Genomic DNA, 22,286 nt, shown 5'->3' on the forward strand with positions numbered 1-22,286 from the left:
ATTTTTAATTTCTGTCAGATTCGCTCTCATTTCTGCCCTTAGGGATTCTATATTCTCAGCAACGCTTTCTCTGATGCTTTTTTCAAGTTTACTCATCATCTTGACCATTGTTGCTCTGAATTCCATTTCTGATAATTGGGATACATCCATATGTATTAATTCTGTGGCCGAGGCCAATTCTGTGGCAGAGGCCACAGACTCATTATCTTTTCTTTGCTGGGGGGGACTTCTCCTTCTCGTCATTCTGATGAAGAGAGATTGCAGGGTTGTCCAGAGCCCAAGTGTTGACTGGGACCCAGGCCGTGCGCCCTTGTTTTATAGAGATCTTAGGGATGTGGGCTTCTTCCTTAAAGAGTTTATTTATTTATTTGAGAGAGAGAGAGACAGTCAGCAAGAAAGGGAACCCAAGCAGAGGAGTGGGAGAGGAAGAAGCAGGTTCCCGGTGGAGAAGCCCGATGAAGGACTCCTTACGGAGCGTTGTGATCACACCCTAATCCGAAGACAGGTGCTTGGTGACTGCGCCACTCAGGCGCTCCGGGTTGTGGGCTTCTTGATTTTTCAGCCTGCCTTCTGGGGGAGGGGCCTGCCTGCAGGTACTCAGAAAACCCTGTTTGGGTAGAGTCTCTGTGTCCCTTGCGAGGGGGGATGGGGATGGGCACCCTGTGAGCCGGTATTTCCGGGCTTTTGTTCTCTGGCGGCTTTCCCTGGCGGTTTGCTATGCCTCTTCTGAGAGAGCAGCAGCGGCTGAAATTCAGCCTCTGTCTCAGAACAGAGGGATCGCGGATCGTTCTCCACTGATGTTCTGGCCACTTTAACTCTGTTTCTGTTGGTGCTGCTCAACCCTGCAGCATCCCGGGCTGTGCGCCCCACACCCGGCGTCCCAGCCCTCACTTCCAGGGCCGGCACGTCTCTGTCCTTTGTGTTTCCAACCCCGCCCGCCGCCAGCCGCCCCGCGCGGGCTCCCGGAGCTCCCCGTCTCAGTCTGGTGTCTCACGGGTGCTGACCGCGAGTCCGCCTGCTCCCCCGTGCAGGTGGCCCTCCAGCCGCCAGCCGCCCCGCGGACGCTCCCGGAGCTCCCGGTCTCAGCCTCGATCCAGTGAGCACACCGGAGCTCCGGAGCTCCGTGAGATGCTTGGTGGTGCACGCTCCCGGCTCACGGACTCAGTCTGCCGTTTCCAGAGTGCGGGTCCGCGGTCCGCCCGCTCCGGTGCAGGTGGCCCGCCAGCCGCCCTGCGCGCGCGCTCCTGGAGTTCGCGTTCTAAGTCTGTTGTCTCGTGGGTGCCGTCCGCGAGTCCACCTGCTCCCCCGTGCAGGTGGCCCGCCAACCGCCAGCCTTCTCGCGTACGCTCGCGGAGCTCCCTTCTCAGCCTGCTGTCTCAAGCGTGCGGGTCCGCGGTCTGTCCACTCCCCCTTGCAGGTGGCTACCGCTTCCCGGCGCCCTGACACGGCGGCTCCCTCCCCCTTCTGTTTAGCTTCCGATATCTGTGCGCGGTTTCACGGCTCCCCGCTTCGTACCTCGATACTCAGCGCTGGAGATGTTCATTTGTAGAGATCCAGATGTATCTTCCTGCGTCTCAGGCTGATTCCGTGGATATTCCTGCTGGTGCTGGTCCGGTACCTATCCAGCTCAACTCAGGGGACCGGCTGAAAAAGGTGTCCCCTACTCCTCCGCCATCTTAACCTCCCCCCCTGCTTTCTGGCTTTGACCAGTTTCCTGCTATGCAGCAAAAGTTGCTGTTCCTCCAAATGGGTGGTAACATACTGCCCCATCCCTCCCTGAGGTTCATGACCTTACACAGACAACATCCTATTCCTACTTCTACCCTGTACTGGAAACTCAGCCCCACCACCCTCACCCTATCTAAAAGACCCTATCAACCCCCTCACAGCTGAAGATTAAGTCAGGATACCAGCTAACCATAGCTCTGAGAACCATGCTATCTCCATCAGACAGCCTGGAGCTAAGACCACGTTCATTTTTTGACCTAGTCAATTCATCTCAAGGAACATGAGATGAAAACAGAACATCAAGACAGGAAGTAGTTACAGAGTATTTCAGTGGAGCTCAAACCCGGCACCACTCTGCCCAGAACCTTCTTCCCCTAAACGCCAGGACGCCTCACATGTTTCTCGGCAGTAAAGTCTTCCCCTCACCACCCTAGACAAAGTAGCACCCCACCCCACTCTCTGACTCTGGCTACTAACCCTGCTTTATTTCATTTTGTAGGACTTACCACAGCCTGACCTATATTATATGTTAATTTATCACCTCTCCTTCCCAGAACGCAACTTCCATGAGGGACATTGCTCCATTTGTCTCTGTGTGCTCAGATGCTAAACCATAACTGGGACATACAAGATCAAATATGTATTTGCCGAATGCTGGGGAGTCCAGAAGTACAACTAAATATCAAGGAGGGCTGAGAACAAAAAAGTTGGTACTATGCACATAAACTAAGAACACACCCACACCCACTTTGTGTCATAGAGAGGTCATGTCACAGCACTATTTTCATCCACTATCACATTTAGACTTTCCTAAACTGCTGAAAAAATCAGTGACCCGGGATTACACAAATAATCACTGAATATGTCAGTCTGTGCCAGAAAAACCTACACCTGCCCTCTACAATATTTACAATATATACAAATTATCTTGGGAAAGAAGGTACAGTGCCAATTATCTTGGGGCTTTTAGAGGCCATATATCCCTGTCACTTTTAAATAAAAAAATCAGTGCTCTCCCACTACTTCCTCGACTGCAACTCTACCAGACAGAAATCCCACCACTGCCACCCTCCAAGAGATTAATGACAGTGACATCTAGGAAGCTGGCCAAAATGGTGGGCAGTTCAGCTGCCTGCTTCTGGCCCTACCTCTCAGCTGCCTTGTGATCTTGGTCAAGGTACCATCCCTCAGTTTCCTCAACGGCAAAACAGGGGGCGATAAGAGAATCTACCTCACAGGGCTGACTTGAAGATTAGATGAAATATTAGGTTAACAGCTTAAACCAGTACCAGTCACAGAGTGAAGGCCAACTATCTTAGCTATCACATTCAGTATTATTATTACAATCACATCTAAGCCTACTTGTACACTGATACATTAACATAATTCTAGCTATCATTCTCAAGGACAGAGAAAAATAGTTTGTCATTTTTTTAAAGTCTATAAAAACCGGTGTGAATAGATAGTACACAATAATCTGGGGGCAAGTCCACTGTAAATCTTTATTGGATGAATGAAGAACAGACATTAGGAGGGACGCCTTTAAGAAAGGTGACAAAATATGATTCAATACCCTTGAAATCCATCGCTGAGTGTTTGTTAAACAAAATTATCCCCTCAATGCACTCAGCATCTCATCAGGCATGTGGAGAGCAGCTATTATGATTACTGTTGTGATCACAAATCTCAAGGAAAAGCGAGATTCTAAAGACGTTCAGGCCCAAATTCTCTCCCTTCACACAACCTAAAAATCTACCAAAGTGTGAATCAGGCTCTCACATTCCTCTGAGGTCCCTCTGCCACTACATAAGCTTTTCTGCCTTTATCTTCTGGATACATTAATGTTCTGCCTGAATTTAAACAAAAGTGCTCCAATGGTAACAAAAAATCTAGAAAGCACTGTTATAGTCCAACCCACTATTTTATGGATAAAGAAACAGGGCCTTGATCTAGAGGTCCGGCAACTTGTCTAAGATCTTACTGCGGTCAGCACCACTGTGAAACTAGAAATCCAGGTTCCTGAAACCTCATCCAGGGCTCTTTCCACTACTAAGCATAACTTCATCTGCAGATAAATGCATCAAAACTTCCACCAGAGGTGCGCCTGGGTGGCTCAGTCAGTTCAGCATCTGACTCTTTTTTTTTTAATTTATTTATTTATTTGACAGAGATAGAGACAGCCAGCGAGAGAGGGAACACAAGTAGGGGGAGTGGGAGAGGAAGAAGCAGGCTCATAGTGGAGGAGCCTGATGTGGGGCTCGATCCTGCAGTGAGCCGAAGGCAGACGCTTAACCGCTGTGCCACCCAGGCACCCCCAGCATCTGACTCTTGATTTCAGCTCAGGTCATGATCTCAGGGTCCTAGGACTGAGCCCCGCATCATCATCGTCAGGCTCCGCACTCTGTGGGGAGTCTGTTTCCCCCTCTGCCCCTCCCCCTGTTCTCTCTCAAATAAATAAAATCTTAAAAAAAAAAAAAAAGCTTCTACCAGAACCAGCTTCTAAACCCAGATTTTCCCTGCTTAAAGTTGAATTTACTAATTTACATCCCACAACTCACCATAATTTCTCTCTGTTCTTCCAGATTCTTCAAAAAATTAGAAAATTCGCGTAAGGAAGCATCTACAAAGAGAAAGTTATGATTATTTGGTGGCCAAAGCAAAGGAAGGCAAACCATAAACCTCACCTTTACGTACCTATGCAGCGTTCGTCATCAGTCTCTGCATCACCAATAAACTCAAATTTAAAGTCTCTGAGTGAATGTGCAAACTTCCGCTGGGCTGCTGAAAGACCTAGGAAAAAAAAAAAAAACTTAATGGTTACCTGGGGCTTTAAGTCCAGGTTTAGAAGAAATGCATTCCTAAGGTCGCTAGAGCTGTAGAGCTCTCCACCCAATCTATGATGAGGCACAACCCAACTCCTTTGCCACAGGGCCCATTGCCCTCAACTTGGCATGCTCTGGAATGCTTCTGTCTTTGCTTCTATACTCTGGCACAGAACAGGTGCTGAAGAAATGTTTACTCCCTCCCCCATCCTCTTCTTCCTCAGAGATGTGACAGCTCCATATTGTTCCCGTTTCCCAAAGCTCTTCCCCTGTTTCTGCTCACTCAGGTCAGAACTTGCCCAATTCAAAAGTTCACGCTATGATTAGGAACACACACACCTGATGGTTTCTCCCAGGGCTGGATAAGAACTGGCTGGAGGCCAAGGTTTCAAATATAAAAGTATCAAAGCTCAAAGTCAGCCAGTCAGATGCCCTTAACTGACTAGCAAACTTCAGCTAGAGAAACCCAGAAGAATCAAAGAGTTTTCATAGAAGATAGCAGCATGGAAGTAACTAAAGGCTAAGCTTAAATGGTAGAAAGAATTTATTCTGCAAAAGACCTATAGATTTTCTTTTTTTTTTTTTTAACTGGGGCTTCATAGAAAAGAGTAAAAAACGACACTGCAGTTTCATTTACCATAGCCAAGATATGGAAGAGCCTTAACGTCCATCAACAGATGAGTGGATAAAGGAGGAGTGGTTTATATACACAATGGAATACTACTCACCCATAAAAAGGAATTAAATCTTGTCATTTACGATAACACAGAGGGAACTAGGGGGCATTATGTTAAGTGAAATAAGTCAGAGAAAGACAAATACCACACTATTCCATTTCTCTGTAGACTCTAAAAAAAAAAAAAAAACCAAATCAAACGAAAAGCAAAACAGAAAAAGACTCATAGATACAGAGAACAAACTGACAGTTGTCCGAAGGGAGGCGGATGGGGGGTACAGATGAAACAGTGAAGGGAACTGAGAGGTGCAATCTTCCAATTATAAAATAAATAAGACACAGGGGTGTAAAGTATAGCATGAGGAATATAGTCAATAATATCACAATAACTTTGTACGGTGACAGATGGTAACTAGACTTTTTGTGGCAATCATATAATGCAATAAATATTGAATCACTATGTTGATCCTAATACAATTATTCTTCAATTAAAAAATTAATAAAGAGAAGTACATACAAATATAGAAAGGGAAAAAACTTAATACTGGAAAACCCTACTTCTAAAATAGGGTAACATTTATTTTATGGGCCATAGACCATGCTAGGTGATTTTTTTTTATCTCATTCAATACTCCTATATAAAATAAAGATTATCTTCATTTTACAATGGGGTGCTAAAGCTCAGAGATGTTAAATAATTTACACAAAGTTGCACAGTTACTACAACAGCAAAGTCCTTACTCTATGCCGGCACTATTTGCACAAAGCCACACCCTGGCCAGGATACAATCCTGCCACTGGTCTAAAGGACTTTCTAAGAAGCTGCTCAACTGACTCCGATACTCCTTACACTTCCTGTCTCAGTACCGTGAATACCAACAGATAGTGCTGAAGTTTCATGCCAAGCAAACTGAAAAGTTGAAAAAAGTAAAATGCAATCCATAACTGCTGGTCAGAGTACAAACAGAAACAATAAGTATCAACAAGAAAGGGAAGCCAACAATGTAGAAAACTGAGCGCTGTTTTTAATGAGATAGAAGCAATTTTATTTTACTCATTGACTAAACAAAGAACAAAAGCAAAAGATTCTTATTTTTACATTAGAAAATGCTACTTGATTTTTGTTTTGTTTTGTTTTGTTTTGTTTTGCCAACTCTTTACATCCAATCATTAAGTACAAAGGTTGCCCAATGACCTCCTGGACCTCTTTCAGCTACTGTTATGGTTTGGTTTCTTAATTTTTTTCTTAAAGGAATGAATATATATATATATATTTAAGACTTTATTCATTTGTCAGAGAGAGAGCACAGGCAGAGGGAGCAGCAGGCAGAGCAGGCTGCCTGCCAAGCAAGGAGACCGACGTGGGACTCAATCCCAAAACCCTGGGATCATGACCTGAGCCAAAGGCAGATGCTTAACCAAATGAACCACCCAGGTGTCCCAGAGGACTATATTTTTTAGAACAATTTTACATTCCCAGCAAAAATGGACAAAAGCCACAAAGACCCCCTTCCCACACACATGTATAACCTCCCCTATTATCAGCATCCCCCCGCTATCATGGTTTCTGAAACTTCATTCTTCCTCTATCTAATTCATGTTCAGTGTGCTCTTCTCAAATCCTTTTTCTTTCATTAAAATAAAGAGATTGAAAGACATAAATGTGAAAGGCTAAATCACAACACTTTTAGAGGATAATATAGGATTGTAATTTCTTACCCTTGGCGTATGGAACAAAAGCACACACCATAATGTAAAATGTGATGGACTACAAGAATGGTGACAATTCTCCACCCCTCCTTGTAGGCACCTCTTTTTTTGATGCGACTCTGCAGCTCCTCCAGCAACTGGCGAAGTCTCTCTTCCCACCCCTTGAATCTAGGCTGGATTTAAAGGTCGCAGGATGTAGTGAAAGTGACAATGTGCTAATTGAGAGCCTCCGTCTCACGAAACTTTGTATACCTCTGCTCCACTCTCTTGGAACCCTCTGCCTTCCATGTGAACAAGCCCGAGCCAGCTTGCTGGTTGGTCAAAGACTTGGGGCCCAGTCCCCCCACTTACTGCCCCATCGGACAGATGGCCAACCCGCAGAAGCAGAACTTTCCTGCCCTCTACGCAGGAGCTAATCCAGACAAGCCACATTCAGGCTGAAATAAACGGCTGCTGTTTAAGCCACTCGGTTTGGGGATGATTTGTTACAAAGCAATAGATAAATTAATATAGGAAGATGAATGGAATTTGACCATGTTAAACTCTAAAAATGTCAGGACATAAAAAGGGTGAAGATAAGCACATACCCAGGAGGCATAAATCACAGCTATAAATTAACGAGGCAGAAATTCCAATAAAAAACCGAACAAAACATTTGAACAGGCCCTTCACAGAAGGAACTGAAAGAAATCTAAATGGCTCATAACCACACGAAAAAGGTGCTCAAACTCATCAGTGGTAATAAGTGAAGATGAAAATCTCAACATACCTCAATACATTCACCAGACTGGCAAAAATTAGTCTGGCAAGCCCAGGTGTTAGTGCAATTCTGTATATGCAGCAATAGAAATCTTCATATACTGCTGGTTAAGAGTAAAAATTGGGATCCTTACTTTTTAAGTACTTTGACATTTTCTAGTAAATTTGATGATATCCTACAACCCAGAAATTGTCCAAGTAAATTCCCAAGATAAACTCTTAACACATACACCCTTGTAGACTTACACTAGAAAATCCATAACAGAACAATCATAGCCAAACACTGAAAAAAACATATACCAATCAACAATAGAACTGAAAATTATATTACATGTATACACCATAGGGTAAGAATAACTATAAATTCACATGTCAACACAGATGAATCTCACAACTTGGACAGAAAGAAGCAAGACACATACCAAAAATACACACGGTATGGTTCTCGCATATCAAGTTCAAAACAAGTTACACTATATTTTGGATTGCATACATAGGTCACGAAATTATAGAAAAGCAAGTGAATCGTTACCTCGAAAGTCACACAGTGTTTACCACTGAGGGGCCGAGGAGAGCAAGGCAGAGGGAAAATGACAAAGGGATTAAAGTATTTTAGTTCATAACCTAATGGTGAGTCTGTAGATATTTGCTTCACAGTTCTTGTTTACAATATACATTAGTTTTTGGGGCGCCTGGGTGGCTCAGTCGTTAAGTGTCTGCCTTTGGCTCAGGGAGTGATCCCAGCGTTCTAGGATTGAGCCCTGCATCAGGCTCCTCTGCTGGGAGCCTGCTTCTTCCTCTCCCAATTCCCCTGCTTATTTTTTCTCTCTTGCTGGCTGTCTTTGTCAAATAAATAAATAAAATCTTTAAATATACATATATATATATACACACACATATATATACACACACACACACACACACACACATTAAATTTGTATACCTCCATATTTTTGCCATAATTTCACAACTAAAAAATAAAAATTTTTAAACCAAAGAGTAAAACCTAGCTATTTAGACCATTCCAAAGTAACTTAGTTTCTATTGTGATCCAAACAAACATCTAATTTTTCTCTAAGGTTTAGCCACACTGGCGTGCTCTTGGTCACACATGCCAAACTCATTCCAGTCTGACACCCTTAAGCCCACTGCTCCCTCCACCTGAAACACTCCTTCCCCACCCCTGCTGGGCTGGCTCTTTCTTAATCCTAATGGCTCAGCCCATACAGTCCTCCTCCCTACCACCCTCTCCAAAACGGGGTCCCCTGCAGCCCTAAATCCTTCTCTATCTTATTGCTAGTTTATTTTCCATCATAGCACTGACCACCTGAAACTACCTTATTTAATCAAAACTTACTCAGGCTCATCTATTTTCCCACTTGACAGTATCACGTCATGTCCCTGAGGCAACAACTGACAGTCTTATGCTTCACTATACCCCCGAAACAGGGAACACAATGGGATTTCCCTTCTGCATTTCATGCCCCTATTTCCAGATATTACTAGTGTGTGGGTTTATCATTTTGAATAACTTTATGTTATTCCATTTTGTTAATGTTTGCTTTGTTGCTTCTCAACAGGGGCATGTACGCTGGTTCCATTTACGTGTGTATATGTGCTTATGTGTGTATATTTACTTATATGTTATATACATTTTATATATAATATTTATATAAGACATAAACACTGGCATAAATTATACTTATCCCCTCCGGAGCGGTTTCCTGTGGTATTTTATGCAAATCACCAGGCCAAAATATACTTTAAAGACCATGTTTCCGAGCACCTGGGTGGCTCAGTTGGTTAAGCGTTTGCCTTCGGCTCAGGTCATGATCCCAGGGTCCTGGGATTGAATCCTGCATCAGGCTCCCTGATCAGCAGGGAAGCCTGCTTCTCCCTCTGCCTGTTGTCCCCCTGCTTGTGCTCTGACAAATAAAATCTTAAAAAATAAAATAAAGACCATGTTTCCTATGGCCAGGGCAGGAAAAGTTAAAACTTAAAGGCATCAGTTTTTTAACATTTCATAATACCTAATTTCATTTTAGTTTAAAATATTTGTAATAGCAGATTAAATTTGGATTCATTTGCACAGCCAATAGGATATATTTCTTCCTATGTAAATAGCATGCTTTTCTCTCTTATTAAGTGCTAAGTATTATAGACACATTAATACTTTATTTTAGAATAAATCATTTTTCCTTTCTGTTGACTTCCTTCTGGTGTTATTAGAGTTCATTATACAAAATTTTTACTGTTTAAAAATTTGACCACACCAAACGCCATTCCTTTTAAGAATCACACATTTATCACATTTCCATCATTTCATACATTTTAAACTTATTTTATTCTCCCATGTAGTTTATACTTTCAAAACTATTGTCTGCCTTTTCAAACATAACAATCATAAGACAGTTCACCATATTTAGTACAGGCCATCAAACAAGCACAAAGACGCTCTGTGCAAAGGATAATGTTTCCTCTTTCCAATATCACTGCACATGAATCTCAACCAGTCTTTAGTTCTCAAATTACAAAGCCTGGCAACATTCCTCTACTGGGGGAAGACGGTGAGTGTCCCCCGGATGGGAATACCATTACTGAGTGCCTACTCTATGCTAACTGACTTACAAATACTACTTCATTTACTCCTTATAATCAGCCAGGAGGGTAGGCACTGGTGTCACCTTATTTTATAAATGGGTTAAGTTCAGGGACTTAAGATCAAGACTTGATCAAGGGCACAGACCTCTTCAGACTGTTAATAATAAGTCCTGGAGGCAAAGGATCAACTGTCTAGTCTCTCAAGCTTCTACCAATGTCCTTTCCATTACATCATTCTGACTTTCAGAAGATAGAGCATTATTTCTTTGCCAGGATCTCACCCAGTTATTCAAACGGCCCTAGTGAAAATTTCTAACTAAAGAGAAAATTCACATCCATGTGGCTCCATGCCCCCACCCTCTCCTGCCAACTAACTCCTGACCACTGTGAATGAAATCCCGTCAAGGTGCATCCAGAAATCACAGCTCACGTAAAAGAATTCCTGTGATTTTCACTCTTTCAAATGAACTTGCCCCTTCAGAGTCACCCAGACTAGAATTTGTTGGTCTTCAATCCGCAGACAAATGGGAGAGAGCACGGGCAATAAAACTCTTCCCAGGGTTAAGAGCTGTGTGAGAGATGAGGAGTCCTGTTGGAGACCTGGTGGGTTTGAGAAGTACGGCACCACATGGAGAGATGCAACCACCGTTTAAATCCAGGTTGGGAGAGCCCCCAGACACTGGCCCAAATTGCCACAGCTCACCCTGGCTGATTTTATGGGTGAGAAATTTTTTCTTGCGGAATACCCACCCATTAACAGTTTTCAGTTAGGACCATGACTAAGTCACACACAGACACCCAGAAGGAGGTGAACGGGAAGCCTCTCTATTCAGGTTGCTCTAGTTTTCCTGCACTTCGGCTCTGGTGATAAGGCTGTGACTACTGTCCCCAGCAACTTCCCACACCATCAAGCAAAGCACCAACAGGGCCACTTGAGGAAACGTGGCATGTTCTATACTTCTAGGCTTGAGAAGAAGAACGAAACGGCAAATAAATGTCTTTCTTACTCACTAAATTTGAAATACACGACTCTGCACACACCATACTGGATTCTAAAGCCCTTTTTCAAATAGGCCGATTGCACTTAGATGTTCACATTCCCTTGCATGTAGAGACCCAAGTAACTAGTTTATCAAATATGCAAGCGTTCTGCCAAGGGAAGCTCTACCACCCATTCTGCACATCAAAACAGGTACCAAAATTCTTCAACGTTTTATTTAGAGGAACAGGGCACAGACTCTAAGAACTTAATATCTTTCATGCCAGATTCATGCCAAGGAAATAATGCCGATGCTAATCCAACTTAACTTGGCTACAAAACAAAATTCCTCTAGGCCTGAATATTGGCTTCATGTTTTCCAGATTCACACAACTGGCAGCAGCACTATATACAAGAACAGCATTACAGCCTCTCTGTACGAGTCAAAGAAAAAAGTAAATAACTCACTTTGTAGATTTTTTAAATGACACAAACATCTCATGAGCCCAAAATGCATTACTGGGCCAGTCAAGGCCTGAAGGCCAAATCACAGGCTGTTCTAGGAACACCTCAACGGCCAGCCGCATCTCTGAACTGTTGCAAGAAGGCATTCCTGGCCCTCACTCTCCAATTCCAGCCCAACTGGAGTGTGCGCATAGTTAAGGTCTTCTTAATCATAGAAAAAGCAGCTTCGAAAGTCACTAGAATATTCTAGACCTGAATTGACAGATCTAAGGGGTAGAGGAAAATAAGATGAGTCCACAAAAACGCATATGCCTCCAGAACAAATGCATAAATCCAGGGTACAAGACCCAAGACGCAATATGGCACATAACAGACAACCGGATTCTGTTAACCAAAATAATTATGAGCAACACTCAAGAAGTGAGTGATGTGAGCCCTGCAGAGAATCCCATAGGCACGTCCACACTGGAGACCACCACGCAACCTTCACTACACCTTATTCCAAACTTCAACTGTCCCATACACATTCAGCAAATGTGAGGAGGCTACACAGGCTAGGTTCTGTGTACAGAGAGAATCCCTGTCACTACAGGCTATCATATGAGCAGGGCACTCTGGCAATCACCTAGCCTACCAGCTTTCAAAGTGTCTTTGGTCACAAATTCAGTTGTTTGAAGAAAATCTTATTTACATTGAGATCAGAAAAATGAGCAGATAACTATTTGTTTTTCTACTGCTGCTGTAACTAATCGCCACAAATTTAGTGGCTTAAAACAACACAAATTTATTCTTACATTTCTAGAAGTCAGAAGGCCAAAGTCAGTCCCACTGGGATGCATTTCTTCTGGTGGCTCCAGGGGAAAATCCATTTCTTTGCCTTCTCCAGGCTCTAGAAGATGCCCAAATTCCTTGGCTCAGAGCCCCCAGCCCCCAATCACATCACTCTGACCTCCACTTCCATCACACATCTTCTCTGATGTGTGACTCTTAAGGACTACCGTGATTACAATATGCCCACCATCCTAACCCAGGATAATCCCGCCACCTCAAGGCCTTTAACTTAATCCCATCTCCAAAGTCCCTTTTGCCAAGTAAAATAATATATTCACAGGTTCCAGGAAGAGAAAGGGATCTCTTTGGAGGCCATTATTCTGCCAACCATACCTGTAATGTCAGGTATTCTCCTAACCACTTTACATTTATTGATTGCTTTAAGTTTCCCAACCACTCTAAGAGACAGGTTATTATTATTATGCCCACATTACGGAGAAGAAAACCAAGTCACACAGAGGTTCAGCAACTTGGCCAAGATTATACAACCAGTAAGTAATAGAAGCAAGAGATAATCGAAGCTGCTTGGGTAAAGATCCTGTTCAACTGGTCCCCATCTCCCACAAAGGGCTCCCCGATAAGAGTGCACCCTACAGAAAACCCAGTCTGAAAATCACTGACAGTCTCTCACCATCACGATACAATTGGGAAATGAAAGCACAACTTTGAACAACTAGTTCAATTTCACACATCTAGTTCAAGGAGAACACTACCTAGAATCCAAGTTGTAGAATAGAATCCTAGTTTTAGTATAACCTGCTGGTGCACCTGTTAGGGAGGGTTAGGGAGGAATACTTGGTCCAACAGTTGGACAGTATGCCCCAGAGAAAGGCTGCAAAGGTGGAGTGCATGCACGCACACATGAGGAAGGGGATCAAGGTGAAGTGCTTAAGTATGAAAAAGAATATTGAGGGGTGCCTGGGTGGCACAGCGGTTAAGCATCTGCCTTCGGCTCAGGGCGTGATCCCAGCGTTGTGGGATCGAGCCCCATATCAGGCTCCTCCGCTATGAGCCTGCTTCTTCCTCTCCCACTCCCCCTGCTTGTGTTCCCTCTCTCGCTGGCTGTCTCTGTCTCTGTCAAATAAATAAATAAAATCTTAAACAAAAACAAAAACAAAAAAAAAAAGAGGGGCGCCTGGGTGGCACAGCGGTTAAGCGTCTGCCTTCGGCTCAGGGCATGATCCCGGCGTTCCGGGATCGAGCCCCACATCAGGCTCCTCTGCTATGAGCCTGCTTCTTCCTCTCCCACTCCCCCTGCTTGTGTTCCCTCTCTCGCTGGCTGTCTCTATCTCTGTCGAATGAATAAATAAATAAAATCTTAAAAAAAAAAAAAGAATATTGAGGCCAACACACTCCCAAAGCTCCACCTTCTCTAATTATAATTCACAGAAAAGAAGAAGAGCTGAGGGGCTGACAGACATTATAATGACAGGGCTGTATGCTGATGTTTGGATCGCTTGACATTTCCGGGAAGTACCTAAATCTGAGCATCAAAAACTGACAGTCCCATAAACATTTTTTTGGCACCCCTTTCGCTACAATTGCAATCTGAATCTCTCAAACCTCCAGTTACCATTGCCCCCCCCACTCCCTACATTCTTCTACTCATCTCCCTCACATATGTAAAATATCTGCATGGTCCCTGGAGGCATTGGGGTTCCCAGTCCGGCCTAAATTAGAGAACTCGAGCATCATCTTAGAGACAATCTAGACTAATGGTCCTATTTAACAGATGAGGAACTGAAGGCACAGAATACTAGAGGCAGCGTGGTTTATGAAAACGAGACCGGCAGAGCTGGCTTGAAGTACTGGCTCTGCTATATCCCACAGGTGGCTTTGGGCAAGACACACAGTATGTATCAGATTTCCCATCTACAAACTGAAAATACCCAGAATGTCCCATCCTACTAACATGTGACCTCTCACTTTCCCTTCTAGAGCAATACGCTTGAGCCAGAGCCTTCGCTTCCAACACTGGGAGATTTTGTGGCACGTAACGCTCCCCAAACTTTACCAGGGTTAAAGTAATAGGGATAGATGACTGACCCACGAATAGTCCCCACGGGCCAGCCAGAGACACAGACACATGGAATGTGTATATACAGAACAAAAGAAATGAAGGCCACAAAACGTTAAACAATTGGTGGGTCTACAAAAGGATACATGGATATTCATTAGTCTATCCTTGCAACTCTTGTGGTAGATAGTCATAAAATAAAATAATTAGCACAAAAGAATAAAATGATCACAATGCATTAAAATGAAAGAAACAAGGACACCCACACATCCCTGAATCAATGAACCATTTTGTTGTCCTTCATCCCATCTACCCTCATCTCATTCCTATCCATACTTCCAGGAACCGCAGCGGCCCGAATTCCAGTGTCCCTTTCTCAGCATCTCATTTCTCATTCTACACATCCACATTCTATTCATGTTGTGTATTCATCCAAATATTTGCCAGTGTTCTAGACACAGAGGATACACAACAAACAAATCACAGCAACTGGGGTGAGAGTGGGTGACAGGCCACGGCGAGATGGGGGAGTAGAAAGGGAGCAGAGAAGACAGATAATAAAACGTAAATTACGTAGTATTTTGGGAGCAGGTAAGTGCCATGGAGAAAAATGAAGAAAGGTTAGGGAAATGGGAATGCCTGGGGAAAGGCTGGGCAGATATGAGTGGATGGTATAAAAAGATGGCACCAGACCAAAGACTTGAATGATGCAAGGAACAAGCCACACAGATAACTGCCTTGCCAGACAGAGGGGACTGTCATGCACAGACCTGCTGCAGGACAGCGAAAGGCTGGTATGACTAAGGGAGGGATAGAAAACCAACTGGCAAGAAGGGCAAAGATAAGGGGGGACAGTTCAGAAAGGACTTGAGCTTCTATTATGAGTAAAATGGGGAGCTTCTGGAAGGTTCTGAGCAGATAAGGGTCATGACTGAACATTTAACAGCATCACTCTGGCTGCTGTGCTGAGAACAGACTGAAGGTAGACAAGAGGGGCAGCAGGAAAACGAGTTAGGAGGCTACTGCCCTGATCCAGGCTAGAAATTACAGTACCTCTTTAAAGGATTTCTGGAAACTGTGCCCAAAAACTGATAATACTCCGGGATCTCAACCTAGTACGTTGAGGGGTCTACATGCAAAGACTTTCCCAAGGATAGCAATCACCTTTGAAACTTCTTGGCTTCAAAGACAAGAAAGCCTGCTTTGTAAGTGTTTAAAATTAGTAAAGTGTTCTTGTTCCCCTGTGTTATGGGTTCCATTGTGCCCCCTTCCCAATTCACATATTAGAGTCCTAACCCTCAGGATCTCAGAAGGGAACCTTATTTGGGGGGAGAGTCTTGATTACAGGTGTAATCAAGATAAACCCAGATCATTAGGGTAGGCTCCCATCCAATATGACTGGTGACCTTATAAAAAGGGGAAATTTGGACACAGAGACACATACAGAGGGAAGACAAGGTGGAGAGACAGAGGAAGATGGCCATCTATAAGCTAAAGAGAGTGTTCCAGGCCTCTGTGAGGGAAGCCTCTCACAAGCCCCAGAAAGAACCAGCCCTGTGGATACCTCAGTTCTGGACTTCCAACCTTCAGGGCAGGGAGACAATATATTTCCATTACGTAGGCCACTCCATCTGTGGTACCTTGGTATGGCAGCCCCAGCAGCCCAATATATCAGGATTTTTTTTTCTCTTTTTAGAAAAATAAGGTAACCTTGGGGTTAAAAGTAATATAGGCATTAAGAACACTATTGGTAAGCATTGTTCTTACAGATCAGGGATTTAAGCTCCATGGCAAAACAGTATTATTCAAACATTCTGGTGACTGAATATAGTAAGCCGGCAAACAAAGTGGTTTCCAAAATGTCCTAAGAAAGGGGAGACAAAAAGAAAAACAAAACCACATACAGGGGATAATGTCAAGACAAGCTACTGTGTTAACCACAGTATATGCTTAAAGCCCAAAGTAAATAGGAGTAGGGCCTGAGGTGTCAGGTGTTTATCTGGCTCATGATTGTGAGCTTTCCTGCTCTCCTGCCTTTGGAGCATCACCGTGTTACAGCACAAAAGAGAAACTTAGTTGCCAGCCAAAAAGCTAACTGTTACTATGTAACTCTCGTTTCTTTCAAATGCTTTCATCATTTATTTCCTTTAAAATAACTTCTTTTTTTAAGTAAAACAAGACTTACTGTAAGGGGGAGCTAAAACCTCTTCTTTTGTGTCCCAAGATAAACCAGGATCACAAGAGCTAAAAGCAATGCCCCAAGAAATGCCCCAGGACTTGCATCATTCACTCAGCACAGCCCATCGTGTCACCCAAATACCAAGATGTAATGGTTGCCCTAGAGAGTCCGTGACCACCATCAGAGAGAGATCACCATGACATCACATGCCACATATACACTGATGGGTCCAGATTACACACTCCACAAGAGTTTCATGGAAGACGAACTCCAAAAAAATGTGAAAGTCATCACAAAAGCACAGCATGGAATGGGAGGCTTGAACAGGGTCCAAAAAAGTGAGTTAAATTTATATCACCGTAAACCACAGAGGAGACACTCCAGGCAGTAGGAACAAAATGAGGGGAATCCTCCAGATGGGAATGAGAAAAGACTATCTCTACTGCACAATCTATATAAATGAGGGCCTTTTGAATACAAGAAATAAAGACTCAAATCATGAGAATACAATAGCAAAGAATCCAGAAGAGGAAAGTAAACAACGTGTCCTGACAGAGCTCGCAGCAGAGCCTGCCGTGGGATCTCCTCTCTGGATCACTGCCATTAACACAACCTGGCTTCTGTTTACTTTTTTTTTTTTCTCTCTCTCACTTTCAACTGCTCTGTTTTCTATTTCATATCAATTCTTGCTGTCGGAACCGCTGCCATGTCCCTGACCGGTGGGGCCCTTTCACTATCCTTACATTAGCGGACGGTACTCTTTGAAGTGGAGCTCTTAACTGTTTTTCCCTTATTTCCCAAATTAAGATACTCAAGAGAATCAAACAGGTCTGGCTCATTATTGTTCCGCAGAAGTAGCTGTCTAGTGTCCCACCCCAAGCAAGTCAGCCAGTTCAGGGAGAAGAGAGGAGGGAGGTCATGTGGTCCTCAGAGGACTTTCTCAGCAGTGGCTGTGAGCAAAGCCATTTTTCCTTATAGAAGCTGTGAAGTAGTTAGCAAATGCCAAGAGTGACAACTTGGGTACAAAGCCAAAGAGGACAAAATGCATCCTTTAAAGGTCAAAATTATTTCTGAAGATTTTACTTTGTTAACCATAAAATTCCACAAAATGCCCCAAAAGGCAGAAACCAGTTCATCTGAAAAACTAGTCGGCAAGGCAGGAGTCGACGAGATGGGCCATTTTTACATAAGGACATAAGGACGTGTTCGACATAAAGCAGTTTTAACACTCCTAATGGACTAGAAAATGGGTTCAAATCCAGTGCTTCCCAACAGTTTAACTGTGTGCAACAACCATCTAATAGTTATGTAGCCCCTCCGACGTGCTGGTCGCTCCAAGGAAGTGCTTTGCCTGTATTAGCTCATTTAATCCTCACTACGCCCAGTTAGGTACGCTTTTTTCCACTGTATTTTAGGGACAAGCACCAGAAGACACAAACGGGTCACACTGAGTTGATGGTGGAGCAAAGATTTGAACCCTGGTGCCAGCTTTCCATCTAAATGGTCACAATATGCCGCCTCCCCACAGGGAAAACTGAGCAGGCCACAGATGGGCCACAAGATCCTTTCCTTATGATGCCCTTAAAAAATATATGTAGATCATCAAAATGTCTTGATTTTGTGGGAGCGTTAGAGGAGAGGTCAAGAACCTTTTTTCAAGGTTGTGTGGGCATCTGCAAACACTGTGTGGAGGAAAAGCTGGCCTTTGCACCTGTGGTCACAGGCCTGGACCACGGGAGCTTGCCAGGGGACCTGCACCATTACTGGGAGGTAAGTGGCTTTGGCCTCTTTGGGCTCTACAAGTCAGACTCTGACCTCAATAGAGGCATGAACATCGAGGAGCTCTGGGACCAGTGGGGAGGCAAGGGCTGGCAGCTCCTGGACAGGGACCTACAAGCAGGGCTGAAAGTGGAGCTGCTCTGACTACGGAATTTCTAGCAACAGTGCTGCAAGCGGGCAATGTGGGGCACAGGCAGCTGGAAAGGTTCTCACACAGAAGGACCTCAAAGACAGGGTGATCCCTCCCAGCCCCTGGCCGCAGCCCTGTGGTGGTAGCTGCAGGCTGGGGCCTGAGCCTGGTACCACAGGCTCATCATAGGGCACAGCCACCACCTGTGCCTGGCCCACCCAGGCCACCGCCCCCTTTATGCCCCTCCCTGGAGAGGCAGCCTTCATAGCTGGTTGGGTCCCAGGCTTGGTCTACATACTCTGTGCAATGATTTCTGTGAAATTTTGCCATAGTGATGACATTGTTCTCAGGATTTCCAAGAGTTCTTTTATTCAGAATGAAATGAAATTTTTTTTTAGTTCTGAGGGGGGGGGCGTTTTGTGGATAGTCCCCAGGAAAGGAAAGTTGGCCACGAAGAAGGGCAGGATAAGAAAGCTATGCAGAGGAACCCACAGCCAACTGGAAGAAGGAAAGAGCAACTGGAAAAGTAGCTCTTAAAAAACAAGTACCAGCCGGGTAGTCAGGTCTGTGAGGTCTGCTTCTTGGTTTCATGCCCTTAGGGCAAGGACAACGTACACCAGGACCCCAGACAGAAGGAGCCACACAAACCAAGCCTCCTAGCGTAGATGGACACAAGTCTAGGCCTCCCGAAAACTAGCCATGTTCAAAGAGGAAAGAGGTGTTATAAATAAATAAGACACATGGTCAACTTGTAAATTCACTGAAAGCATGAGAAAAGCATAGAAGTGCACATCTAACAGTTGGAAAGTCCTCCCACCCCATCTAAACCAATGATTCTTTTTATGTTCTAATTTTCTGTATTTTCAAAATATTCCTCATTTAGCATAAATTAGTTTCAGAATCAGGGAAAAAATAAGTTAAAGCCAAAACAAAACAAAAGAATGGATGATACCTGACCATCAGGATAGACTGAAGTACAGGACAACGTGGCCGTCATGGTGAATTTTATGTGTGAACTTGACTGGGCCACACGATGCCTGGATGTCACATGATATATTATTCCTAGGTGTGGCTGGGAGGTGTTTCCAGAAGACACTAGCATTTCAGTTGGTAGACTGAGCAAAGCAGATGGCTCTCTCCAATGTGGATTGACCTCATCCAACCACCAATAAACACACATTAAAAAAAAAATCAAATTTGCTAGCCATGAAAGAAAATTTAAATAGCTTTTCACCTGATGGCCAATACGATTTTAGTGAAATTCAGTTTTTGCAAGCATATGGGTACATAACCTTTCCTGTATGGTAGGGGAGAAGAAAATGAAAAATCTGCAACTGCTGCTTACTGTTTCTCCTCTCTTTCTCCCCCTAAAACAGGGAAGAATGCAAACAACCTGCTGTGGCAGCTGACCCGTTTCTTTTATATTCATTAAAAAAAAGATAATATGTGTGCAACATTTCCAGAGAAAAAGCTCAGATAGCCAGCAAGACTACTGTCAACAGCTGAGGTCCCAACCTCTGAAAATTGGACATATTTTACAAAGTAAGGCTAGTTTTCCCTCAGAAAAGCCTCATCACAAAGCTCCCTGGCCTGTAACACAGCACAATGATTGCGATCATAGGTTCTGGACCATGTCACATGGACTGGGGCTCACACACTAGTGTTCCCAGAGACCAGCTGGGTGGCGCTGAGCAGGTGACAACCCTTCCAAGCTCCAGTTTCTTCAACAACTTGGGAAGAATACTGGGTTTTATATAACAAATTGTTGTAAAGGAAAATAATGAGTCAAAAGATTACTAAGTTATCCTGTCCGGGTGACAGAATGGCGGAACCAGTTTTTTGTTTTGTTTTGTTTTGTTTTGTTTTAAAGGGAAGTCAAGAGAGGAAGCCAAGGTAAGGTGAGGAAACAAATGCATTTTAGCTATTTCACAAAGTAGCAGATGAACTAAACAGAAATTCTGAAAACAGCTGAAGATAAAGGTCAAGGCCAGAGATTCTCATTGTGAATTATGTGCAGAGAGGTAACTGAAGTGAATTTTCCTTGTTAGAAGGACAAAGTAGAGAAAATCTGGAGCAGAAAATAAAGAAGAGAACCATGAAGGGACACTTGTGATGGAGAAAGGGGGAGGCAGAAGACGACAAGACAGAGAAAAGACCGAGCCAAAATGAGGTATGAGGGCTGTGCAGAATCAGAAAGGACACAAAACTGACAATGCTCAAAAGTGCCACATGTTTCGCAAGGCTGGGGATTTGGCAAGAAGTAATTCTCTGACAAATCGTCCTGATTCCTCCCTCTCCTTGAACTCCCTACACATCCAGCTCCACATCCAAATATCCCGTGGATCTGCTCAGTTTCTCTGTGTCCACCATTAGCACATGTAATCCTGTTAACACAGCCCTCATTGGTCACTCTGCTGCCACTCATTCGCCTTCGGCCCAATTCCTACACAGCAGCAAAAGCTAACTGAAAATATAAATGAAATTTTCTTACTCCCCAGCTTAAGTCTGCAATATCATTCTGTTGTATGTAGGATAAAACCCAAAGGTCTAAAATACCCTGACTGATTTAGTCTCTGCTCAGTCCTCCAGCCTCATTTGTCCCCTAAGCTCACACAGTTCCAGCTTCATCAGCCTCCCTCCTATAGCCCAAGGCAGGGAGGGGGGATGCCAAATTCTCTCCTTCCTTGGGGTCTTTAAACATGACCTGCCTTCTGTCTGGAATGCTCCTCTACTATCTCCTCCAAAACTCAAATGCACCCTACATTTGAATCCCCCAGGACTCCAAGCTCAGGGGTACTCACCTCTGCCTGCGTTTGTAACCTGACTCCACAGTTATCAGACATACATATAGACAGCAGATGCATGTGGCTGTACTATATGCAATCCACGGTTCCTGATTTCAAATGGTTTTTATTTCAAATCAGTACGTAATGGAAAAGGAAACACTAAAATGTATAAGAAATTCTAAAACTTAAATTAAATGTATAATACTCAGCTATATGTTGATTGAAGATCTACATGCCCCTAAAGCCTATTTTCCAGTTAAGTTTTTTATTACTATCACTCTAAATTTAATTACATTATTGATTCACCCTTCCCCAACCAAAACTACACACACAAAGCAAAAGATGGGTAAAGACCTACATGAACACTTCTAGCCCATTATAACATCCAGGCTCCAGTTCAAAGGACACTTAGCAAGAGATCAGCTAACATTCTTTATTCACCAAGCTATGTTACGGAAAGTAAATTTGTCACAGGACAGTCAGCACAGAGGGAAAGAAAAAGTTGAATTAGAGATGGAAAGCTTCCAAAAGGAAATATGGATTTCATTTTCCACAAACTGATAAAGCAAAGACATAATTATTAAAAATTTAAGTAACCTAGAAACCCAAGGATCAAATCTATAAGTTACAAACTTGACTGATAAATGCCTTCCAATCAAGCCTAAATTATACCTCAGCACTGAACCATGACTTCATAATTCCTGGAGGAAGGTTACAGGTACATGGGAGTTCATTACTCCATGTGCCCAACTTTTTTCAAAGTTAATTTTTTTTTTGTACTTTCTCATCTTTAATCTTTATTGCCTTGATTGCAAGTATTTCTA

The 22,286-nt window shown here is 43.6% G+C and overlaps 1 protein-coding gene across 3 annotated transcripts in view; it reads right to left on the reverse strand.

Moving 5' to 3' along the window:
* ARHGAP10 (Rho GTPase activating protein 10) overlaps positions 1-22,286 on the reverse strand; it is a 311,913-nt gene that overhangs the window by 230,660 nt on the left and 58,967 nt on the right. For all 3 annotated transcript variants that reach the window (XM_034661542.1, XM_034661541.1, XM_002916964.3), the window contains exons 2-3: positions 4,423-4,518; positions 4,287-4,348 (exon numbers count right to left, since the gene is read on the reverse strand). In XM_034661542.1, coding sequence (XP_034517433.1) covers positions 4,287-4,348; positions 4,423-4,518 — 158 coding nt within the window. The remainder of the gene's footprint in view (positions 1-4,286; positions 4,349-4,422; positions 4,519-22,286) is intronic.

This window comes from Ailuropoda melanoleuca, chromosome 5 (genome assembly GCF_002007445.2).
Source record: "Ailuropoda melanoleuca isolate Jingjing chromosome 5, ASM200744v2, whole genome shotgun sequence".
NCBI classification, from domain to species: domain Eukaryota; kingdom Metazoa; phylum Chordata; class Mammalia; order Carnivora; family Ursidae; genus Ailuropoda; species Ailuropoda melanoleuca.